Source organism: Arabidopsis lyrata (assembly GCF_000004255.2).
Source record: "Arabidopsis lyrata subsp. lyrata unplaced genomic scaffold ARALYscaffold_5, whole genome shotgun sequence".
NCBI classification, from domain to species: Eukaryota; Viridiplantae; Streptophyta; class Magnoliopsida; order Brassicales; family Brassicaceae; genus Arabidopsis; species Arabidopsis lyrata.
In genome coordinates, this window is record NW_003302551.1 from 3,716,100 (window position 1) to 3,724,988 (window position 8,889).

An 8,889-nucleotide genomic window follows, 5' to 3' on the forward strand; every position below is an offset into this window, starting at 1 on the left:
AAGTCACTTAATATCCCACATCGGTGTTTAGAATAACATCATGTTTCTATATAAACTTCCTGCAGATTAGATATCTATAGTTACCATTGTCATTGGACGAAGTGAATGGGTCACATGGGCTTGTCTAAGCTCCGACCCAGGAAAGTCCCCGGGCCACTTGTCCGCAGAGATGCGGCCTGGTAACGAGAGAATCTTGCGGTGGGGGAGAGACACAATCCGCTGAGTCGCGTGTGTGGAGCTTCTGTGGTCTCTTCTCCGATGATATCATGTCTCAACTCTCAAGTCAATGAGTTTTTTTTTTTAGTTGGATAACTAGTAACATCAAAGAGTAGCTTGTGGGTCAAGTGACTTTTAATACTTAGTAGCTTGAAGGATAACTAGTAACATCAATGAGTTGTTTATATAGATAAAGTGAAAATGTTAAATGATTGAGACTTCTTTAAGAATGAGTATACAAGGCAATAAACATTCTCCCACAACAGCGTTCGGAATCAATCATTCATTCATGATTATTAGTTCACTTAGTTAATTGCAAATGTGATCAGATAAGGATTTACCAAGTTAAACTGAAGATTACTTCTCAGAAAGTAGCAAAAGACGAAAATGAAAGTAGATTAAATTTTCATTTGGGCATTTCATCGAACATCTGGAAGACACTTCTAAACAAAAGTCTACAAACACATAAAATCGAATCTACAGATCTAATGAAAGCAAACAAGCAAAAACCCAAAGTAGCTAATCTATAACTACACCATTCTTCTTCTTCTTCTTCTTCTTCTTCTTCCTCTTCTTCATATCTTAAGCCCTCTCACCTCTAATCCTCCTCGCAAGTTGAATATCCTTAGGCATAATCGTAACCCTCTTAGCATGAATAGCACAAAGATTAGTATCTTCAAACAAACCAACCAAATAAGCTTCAGCTGCTTCTTGAAGAGCTGCGACTGCACTACTCTGAAACCTCAGATCCGTCTTGAAATCTTGAGCAATCTCACGAACCAATCTCTGGAAAGGAAGCTTACGGATCAAAAGCTCAGTGCTTTTTTGATACTTTCTTATTTCTCTTAAAGCTACTGTTCCTGGACGGAATCTGTGTGGCTTCTTCACTCCTCCGGTGGCTGGAGCTGATTTTCTTGCTGCTTTCGTCGCGAGTTGCTTCCTTGGTGCTTTTCCTCCGGTGGATTTTCTAGCTGTTTGCTTTGTTCGAGCCATTTTGAGAATTCTTTCGAATGAAAAATTGAAACTTTTGATTGTTGAGATTGTGTTTGATTGATTTACAGATAGTGAGGTTGGGATGTGTTTTTATACTCAAAGAAGAGAGAATTCGGTCCGTTAGATCTTTTCGCTTATCAACGGTTATGATTGTTTGTATCTTTACGATCCGCGTCGTATGTTAAGTAACCAATCAGAATGAGACTCTCAGTTGTCGAGGATACTTACACGTGGGACATTTATGATCACGTGTCAATTAGGGCCACTTATGATGATGTGTAACCGTCTTAGTGATTCAAAGACTCTGAATGAGACAGAGGTGTTTCATCTTACGTCGTCGGATCTGTTCATAATTTTATTCGATGAACAGATTGCGAAAATTTGTATGTTTTTAAAATCCATAGATTCTGATATCTCTCTATTTCTGATTTCTGTTTTTGGTGATAAAAAAAAAAAACACATTAGCTTCCTCTGTTTCACTAATAAAACCACAATTTTGACATCTTGACTTGTGTTTTAAATCTTCTACATTGTCTCTAGTCTTCAAACATACATGAACAAATGGAGTTCAAGGCTCAAATCGGGCAACACTGAACGCAAACGGGAGGCTGTTTCTCTATGTTGCAGTCAAAGCAAGCTGTTAGGCAATGTTTGTTGCAGCCTGTAGATAAAGAACAACAACAAAAAGCAATGGTACCTTCCACAGTAAAAAAAATTATCTTTGTTTCTACTTTCTAGAACTAGTATTCGAAACTATGGTACCTTCCACAGTAACAAATAGAGACTTGTCATGCTCCTGCAAACTCGGAAAGAACTCAATCGGTTGTTTGGTTGCTGGAGCAACATCGGTTGCTGTTCCAATAATGACCAAAGAGACAAAGAATATAGCTAGTGTTGCCGGTGTCATCTTTCTTGTTTGTGTCAGTACTTGTGCAGTTTTACTTATGCAGTCAAGCATATATCAAGGAAGTTGAACAACCAAATTGGTGATGTGATCCTTGTGTTCATGCTTAAACAAGGAAGAGACACAAGTACATGAAATGTTTTTATATAAAGCCAATGCACATGGAACACAAAAGAGTAGATGGTAAGTAGATGAGGTTTAAGTTTACTCAAGTTTTATTACTTAAAAGGAGATTTTCAGCAAGATACAACCACAAAGCTCATCTACTTGGGAAGACTTGCAAAAGAGTTTTTTAAGGGGCTAATATTTGGCAACAACAAAACAAGAATGAATTGAAAATCCAAAGGTTTTGTGAAGATTATTAGCTTCAAACGTTAAGAGTGATGATTTTCCCAACGAGTACCTCACACAAACTTAGCTGTTTCAACGTTGAAGTTGCTTGATGTGTGCGATCTGTTTTCCTGGGTTCAAACCCTTTGGACAGGCACGAGCACAGTTCAAGATTGTATGGCAACGGTAAAGCTTGAACTCGTCATCAACAGCTTCAAGTCTTTCCTTAGTGTACTCATCACGACTGTCGCTTATCCACCTGCACATATGAACAAGTCTCTAGTTTAAAAACACATCGGAAGATCAAAACTTTATCAAATGCACGAGATATAGATTAGCTTCCTAACCAAAACACCAATTCAGACAATAAAACAGAAGTGAAGAAACCACATGAGTGAAATCAATGCAGCTAACAACAATAAATGAGAATCTTCCAACCATCAATGCAAATTCTGAGAGTGAAGGTTTCTAGTCCTACAATACGCAAGCACTTCCCGCCAAAAATATACTTGAATGAGAACCAATGCAATGCAGCTAACAACAAGATATACGAAGATTCCAAGATTAAAGCTTCCTAGTCCTACAATTTGCAACCAATTCCCGCAAAAAAATCCAACTTCTATATCCATAATCAACAAACAAATTCTCCAAACAATCACCAACACTATCTTTGTTCCACTTACCTATTAGCATGTAGCAAAGCAGCTGGACCAAGGTAAGACTCAGGATTCCACCAGTAACTAGGACAAGATGTGCTACAACAAGCACAAAGAATACACTCATACATCCCATCAAGCTTAGCTCTATCCTTCTTACTCTGCAAAATCTCCTTCGCAGGAACAGAAGCTGGTGTCTTCCTCTTCAACCACGGCTCAATACTCTTATACTGATTATAAAAATTAGTCATATCAACCACAAGATCCTTAATCACAAACATATGAGGCAACGGTGTAATCGTCGTCCCCGATGATCCATCTTCAATCTTCGTTAAACAAGCAAGTCCATTACATCCATCAATGTTCATAGCACATGAACCACAGATCCCTTCACGGCACGATCTACGGAAGGTAAGCGATGGATCCATTTCGTTTTTGATCTTAATCAAAGCATCTAAAACCATTGGACCACAATCCTTGAGATCGACCTGGTAATCTTTAAGCTCTGGCTTCCCTGGATTATCTGGATTCCATCGATAGATCTGAAAAGTCTTCAAGTTCGATCCTCTTCCGCCGCCAGACGAAGCTTTTGTTTCCGCCTCCGCTCCCGTAGAGGTCCATCTCGCCGGAATTAACCTCGCCGCCGTGGCTAATTTCGACGGTTTCGTTCCAACCAATCTTCCGATCAAACCAGACGCCATTTTTTTTCTCTCGGAGAAATCTGAAAATGGCTAAAAATTAATTAAAGTATTTATATTTTTCAGAAGATAATTAATTTTTAATAACTTGAAATTAGCCAAAATTGACGATTTAGGGAATATAAATAAATATATATATATATAGAGACACAGGAGATTAGCTACGTGTTTATATTTGTAAATGTGAGGCTTAGGTTCGTCTACGTATCAGAGCCGTAGATCTTTTGAACACGTAATGATTTGAATCATTGTGACCGTTCGTTATGGATACCGACTTAAAGTTAATCGTGGCGAACACACCATGGATATTTCAAAGGCGCGTGCTCGTCTCGAAAAGTGTAATACACGTGGCTTTGTTTGATTGGATATTTGCACCTTATGAAAGAGAAGCACGGGAAGTTTTACCAATATTTCTGCTAAGTGCTAACATCATCTCTAAATATTGGGATGATTATATTAAGAAAAAGAGGGACAACAAAAGAAGAAGATGAAGATGATTTGACAAAATCTTCCTTATCATACTTAATGTTGTATTAACTTTAAAAAACAAAAATTATGAACAGATTCATAAACGAAAACATACACTGTTCTATAAATAAAACAAAAAAACGTCTGATAAATCTTTACAAGGAATGACAAGTTTATGGAGCAAAGAACCAAAGGCTTTTTAAGTTTCAAATATCCACACCACACGTCCCATGTTTAAACGATATCTACATTCCGTGAGACACCCTTTTGCGATTCTTGATCAGATCCATTAACACTTCCTTTTCTTCTGAACGATCTCTGACTGAATATCCGCGAAATGATCTTAACCGGAGCTGGCGGTTCTGTTATCGATTCGCCCTTAGCCGAATTGTTGTCTTTTAGGTCCAAATCTTCTGACAGTTTCTTCACTAATGCCACAAAATGTCGACGAAATGTTGGATATCTTGATACCGTTTTCGTTAGCCCTTGCATCCTAATAAAACACACAAAGACATGGAACTTTTTGTCAAGAAAAAAAAAAACTAAACTAAATTGTTCGAAAATAATCGAAACTTTAAGGCGGTTTTTACCTGCGAGCAAAGGCATCGAGTTCGGCTCTTTTACGCTCGGTGAGAGGAGGAGATGCGGAAATGGCATTCGAGCTCTTTAGCCTCTCTGGATCTCCAAATAGCAAAACTAATCTTCCGAGGTACTCTTCTTCTTCCTCGGACAAGTTTGTAGCTTTCATTTGCTCCTTTAGTATCAAAAACGGATGCAGAAACCAATCAAAGAAGACGTCTTTTGGTCGGTTCATGACAGTTATTTCAGTTACACCGTCACCTACACAAACATGCAGACATATAAAAATCTGTCCTTTGCTCGGTTTTGTTGGTTTCTTGATAATTCAAGCAAGTAGGGATGTGGTTATGGTCATAATCTATATGAAAATCTATAAAAAAGAGTGATTATTTACTTAGTAACAAGCCGGAAGAATTGGCTTTGACGGAGCGCAGAATCTCATGAAGAAGTCCATAAGCCGGTAAACCAACGCTGATCACTTGGCTGCCTTTACTAGATCTCGCTTCTTCGATATCTTTCGAATTTATCAGTCCTTTTGTCGCCAAAATTTCTCCAAATCTTCTACATTCCACAAAGAGCTCATTCAACAGCTGCATACAGACATCAAAGTCAAAAACGACAAAAGACTGATTTTTCAAATTGGTTTAGTGGATATAGGCGTGTGCTTACATCGAGAGGCTTAATATCAATCATAGGGACTCTGACTGATCCTGCTCTCATCGATGACGCGTTCTTGACAGAGCCTAATCTTGGTATAGGACCAGAAAAAGGTGTTGGTTCCTCTTCCTCTCTTCGATATTTCGGCCTTGGAAAACAAGATCCTTCAGGCAAGTCAAGTATATCGGTGCTATACTCGTCATAAATGGACACAGATGCAACTATGAAGCAGAGTCCATAGTAAAACGATGATTCCTGATATGAGACTACTCCTGCATAAGCACCAAGGAAGATACTAGAGATAACTGATCCAATAACCGCGCCCGTGACAGCCAAAGGCCAGAGTAAGATCGCGAGGCCTGCAATGGGGACACACATTGTCTCCAAGAATGGACCTTCCCGTCCAATTAGATCGTGAAACAAACGGTGCCATCCTTTGAACAACATGTAAGGGCTTTTGCATATGGCTACAAGTGAGATCACCGGTAAATCAACAAGAACCCCGAGAACTGAAACTACCAAAGCCCCTGGAAGTTGAAGTAGCCTGAGAACAGATAGAAGATGTAAGACACTATCAAATGATCGGTTTCACAAGGGAGGTAAAAGAATGAGCATAATATATATATACCTTATTTCATAATATTTGCGATCCGGGCAGCTTTGTTTAAGCTCATCCATGAGTGAGAAGTATGAGTGAAAGCAAACATCTTTAAAATCCCGGACAACGGTGAAGCTGCGTTGGATGGTGCTCCAAGTTCCATCATAAAAGCAATGGAAAAACTGGTAAGGCTTGCCTTCACCAACAGCATCAAAAGTGGCGAAAATTGGGGAGAGAAAACCATATAAAGCTCCTCCCAAAACACTCCCTAAAATACCAACAATAGGCCAGAGAATGATGGCAGCAGGAAGACATAAGCATAGAAAGATCTTCAAGATTGGTCCTACTTGTTTGGCACTGCGTGTTAGAGAGGAACCAAGATTAGAGCGTCTTCAGCGTCGTAAAGAGGGATAGCAAAAATGAATTGAGGAGTGAGTTACCTCACGATTGAATAGAAAGTCCAAACGATGTGAACGGGTAGAAGACTCAGTATGACCGCGGAGTTGCCTATAGTCACAACGAGACATACAAGTGGGCACAAAACAATACCTAAGCAACAAAGAAAGAGTCTTTCAGATCAGAAAACAAATCCAGTGAATCTTTAAAAATCAAGTTTATAAGTTTCAGTGACAAGAATACTAAAAGATGAAACAGTGACTAAACAAAATCAAAATGCATGAGTTTAACTTTCAGGAACTCAATTTGCTCTTTAGTGTCCACATAGTCAATGTAATTGAAAGAGGCCTAACCAATGAAAGAAAAGTCATTAGGGAGAACAATTAAAGAACCAACTAAAAGTCAACATCCATGTAAACAAGAAGTCAAATCTTCTGGTGAGTTATGTTCTTACCAAAAGAAAAAACCTAATAAAGTCTGTCAGAATAAAATGAAAAATTGGGCTTAAAGAAGTAAAAATTCATCAAAAGTTTAGACCTTTAGTGACACCCAATAAAGCAATCAAAAGTGTCTGGTTCTTAAAAGAGGACCATCATCAAATCTAAGTACCAAAAGTAGAAACAAATGTTAATAATTGAAGTAAAGATTCACGCTAAAGTTCATACCTTTGATGAAACCCAGAAATAGCAATCCAATGAAATAAGGAAGGAAGAGTAAGAATTGGAACAACGTAGCTCGAAATCCCTGTGGAGGCTCCATTGAAATTGAATCTTTCAACTGTATTCACGAACTTAACACAAACCCATCTCAAGAATCAGTCAACACCTTCCTGAGATTTATAAAAATCGCAACTTTGGTTATCAATCAGAAGTCATGGAAGCAGAGGATTGAATTAAACTCAAAAATAAGTAAAGAAGAGCTGGAGATTATTCTTATTTACGAAAACTTTGAAGCTCTATGCAACACACAAGTCTTTTAAAATCACTATTAACAAACAAAAACAAATCTTTCTCTGATACAGCTTTAAAAGTCCTCACATGGGTTTGAGTAGAGAGATTTGCGGTTAAGAAACTGTTTCTCTACTCGATAAACAAATTAAAAAATCAAAGCACGAGAACCAAAAAGCAAAAAAACTGACCTTTTTGTCCGAAGAAGAACCAAAGAAGGATGTTTTTCTTTTTTGTTTTCTACTTATCTTGTCTAATCGTGGTGGATGCTTGAGCTCAAGGCATTAGAGATAGGGAGAGGTCAAACGATGTAGATCAAAAGAGACGTCATGAAAAATGCTGAAATTTGCAGTTTTTTTTTTTTTTTTTATTACTATATGATCAGATAAATATGTATTTATTGTTCGGATATTAAACAAAGAAAATGACACTGTAGTGACGGCTGTCTTTTGTTTTGAAATGGAGTTCTTTTACTAAAAAAAACTGAATTTCTTAGTAAAATATTCATGTGGGAATAACATTTTTACTACTTAAGTATGCTAATTAAAATATTTATAGTCAAATTTCTTCTAAAAATGAAAAATATTTCAAAAAATATTTAAATGGAAAAGATCTGCAAATGGTGGTGCAGATGCTCTGGCAAACTCGCCCTCTCTCTATTTGGTTCGATTAATTTAGTAATGAAAGTTTAGTTGGTGGAAAAAAAAAATTAATGGAAAAATTTAAATTTTGTTCCTAATAAATACCAATATATTTCTCTGCAATATCCACAATAAACCTTTTCATTTGTAATTAGTGTAGAGAGGAGTATATTTAAAGAAAAAAGAGTTGTTCTGTTTTAATACAACTGGCATTTTATTGTTAAACTAAAATGGAGTTTAATGATTGCACACTTGTTGATTCTGTTTGCGACAAATGAAAAAAATGGTTCGTTATCAAATAATTCTTCCTTTTGTCATTTTTATAATGTTTTGCAACGAGGGAAGGAATGGTAGTTTTATAATGCTTAAAATCCAATATGGCAGATTAATTAGTTTTATATACACAAATGGCAGAATTATTACAACTAGCTGTGTCTCGTGTTGTCTAGCAATAATCCGCTGTGAGATTCGTCTTTTTCTATCCACCATGCACGGTTTTTATTACTTTAAATAAATGATAAAAGGGAAAAATACAAAATAAGAAAAAAGAATTGTTACTTTCACGAGAAAATGATTTGAAATTTGTAAACCTATTTATTAATCCGTCATACCTCAAATCTCAAGCTAATCATATTTGAATACTTAATAGTGTCGCAGTAGTATTTGATCACATATAGTTTGCAGTGCGTAAGGATTAATTCATGCATGAAATATATAGTGAACTATAAGATTCTTCTTTTTACCAAAAAAAAAAAAAAAAAAAAAAACTATAAGATTCTTATATAATAGTAGATGTTTTCAGTATA

The 8,889-nt window shown here is 36.8% G+C and overlaps 3 protein-coding genes across 4 annotated transcripts; all 3 read right to left on the minus strand.

Annotated features, from left to right (window-relative positions):
- Window positions 1-595: 595 nt before the first annotated feature.
- Window positions 596-2,067, minus strand: LOC9313114 (histone H3.2). The gene is made up of 2 exons (XM_002877000.2): window positions 1,972-2,067; window positions 596-1,870 (listed from the first exon to the last, which is right to left on the minus strand). Exon 2 carries the CDS (start codon window positions 1,207-1,209, stop codon window positions 799-801), a length of 411 nt encoding a protein of 136 aa, XP_002877046.2. The 5' UTR covers window positions 1,210-1,870; window positions 1,972-2,067; the 3' UTR covers window positions 596-798.
- Window positions 2,068-2,241: 174 nt separating this feature from the next.
- LOC9313115 (succinate dehydrogenase [ubiquinone] iron-sulfur subunit 1, mitochondrial) lies at window positions 2,242-3,975 on the minus strand. Its single transcript, XM_002877001.2, has 2 exons — window positions 3,127-3,975; window positions 2,242-2,702 (listed from the first exon to the last, which is right to left on the minus strand). Exons 1-2 carry the CDS (start codon window positions 3,798-3,800, stop codon window positions 2,537-2,539), a joined length of 840 nt encoding a protein of 279 aa, XP_002877047.1. The 5' UTR covers window positions 3,801-3,975; the 3' UTR covers window positions 2,242-2,536.
- Window positions 3,976-4,306: 331 nt separating this feature from the next.
- On the minus strand, window positions 4,307-7,750 carry LOC9313116 (uncharacterized membrane protein At3g27390). 2 transcript variants are annotated; one of them, XM_021025875.1, is made up of 8 exons: window positions 7,634-7,750; window positions 7,161-7,324; window positions 6,540-6,648; window positions 6,130-6,456; window positions 5,514-6,045; window positions 5,239-5,434; window positions 4,856-5,105; window positions 4,307-4,758 (listed from the first exon to the last, which is right to left on the minus strand). In XM_021025875.1, exons 2-8 carry the CDS (start codon window positions 7,252-7,254, stop codon window positions 4,500-4,502), a joined length of 1,767 nt encoding a protein of 588 aa, XP_020881534.1. In that variant the 5' UTR covers window positions 7,255-7,324; window positions 7,634-7,750; the 3' UTR covers window positions 4,307-4,499. The 2 variants fall into 2 exon arrangements, with proteins under 2 accessions (XP_020881534.1, XP_020881535.1); XM_021025876.1 differs by lacking the exon at window positions 7,634-7,750 and adding an exon at window positions 7,533-7,580.
- Between the last annotated feature and the right edge of the window lie 1,139 nt (window positions 7,751-8,889).

What these genes read in the sequence shown, in the direction of transcription:
- LOC9313115 (XM_002877001.2), bottom strand. Translation starts at nt 3,800, where the DNA reads ATGGCGTCTGGTTTGATCGGAAGATTGGTTGGAACGAAACCGTCGAAA. An exon ending in GCTTTGCTACATGCTAATAG is followed by an intron (nt 2,703 to 3,126) that starts GTAAGTGGAACA and finishes TCATATGTGCAG; the next exon opens with GTGGATAAGCGACAGTCGTG.
- LOC9313116 (XM_021025875.1), bottom strand. Translation starts at nt 7,254, where the DNA reads ATGGAGCCTCCACAGGGATTTCGAGCTACGTTGTTCCAATTCTTACTC. An exon ending in ACTTTCTATTCAATCGTGAG is followed by an intron (nt 6,457 to 6,539) that starts GTAACTCACTCC and finishes TCTAACACGCAG; the next exon opens with TGCCAAACAAGTAGGACCAA. An exon ending in CTCGATGCCTTTGCTCGCAG is followed by an intron (nt 4,759 to 4,855) that starts GTAAAAACCGCC and finishes GTGTTTTATTAG; the next exon opens with GATGCAAGGGCTAACGAAAA.
- LOC9313114 (XM_002877000.2), bottom strand. Translation starts at nt 1,209, where the DNA reads ATGGCTCGAACAAAGCAAACAGCTAGAAAATCCACCGGAGGAAAAGCA.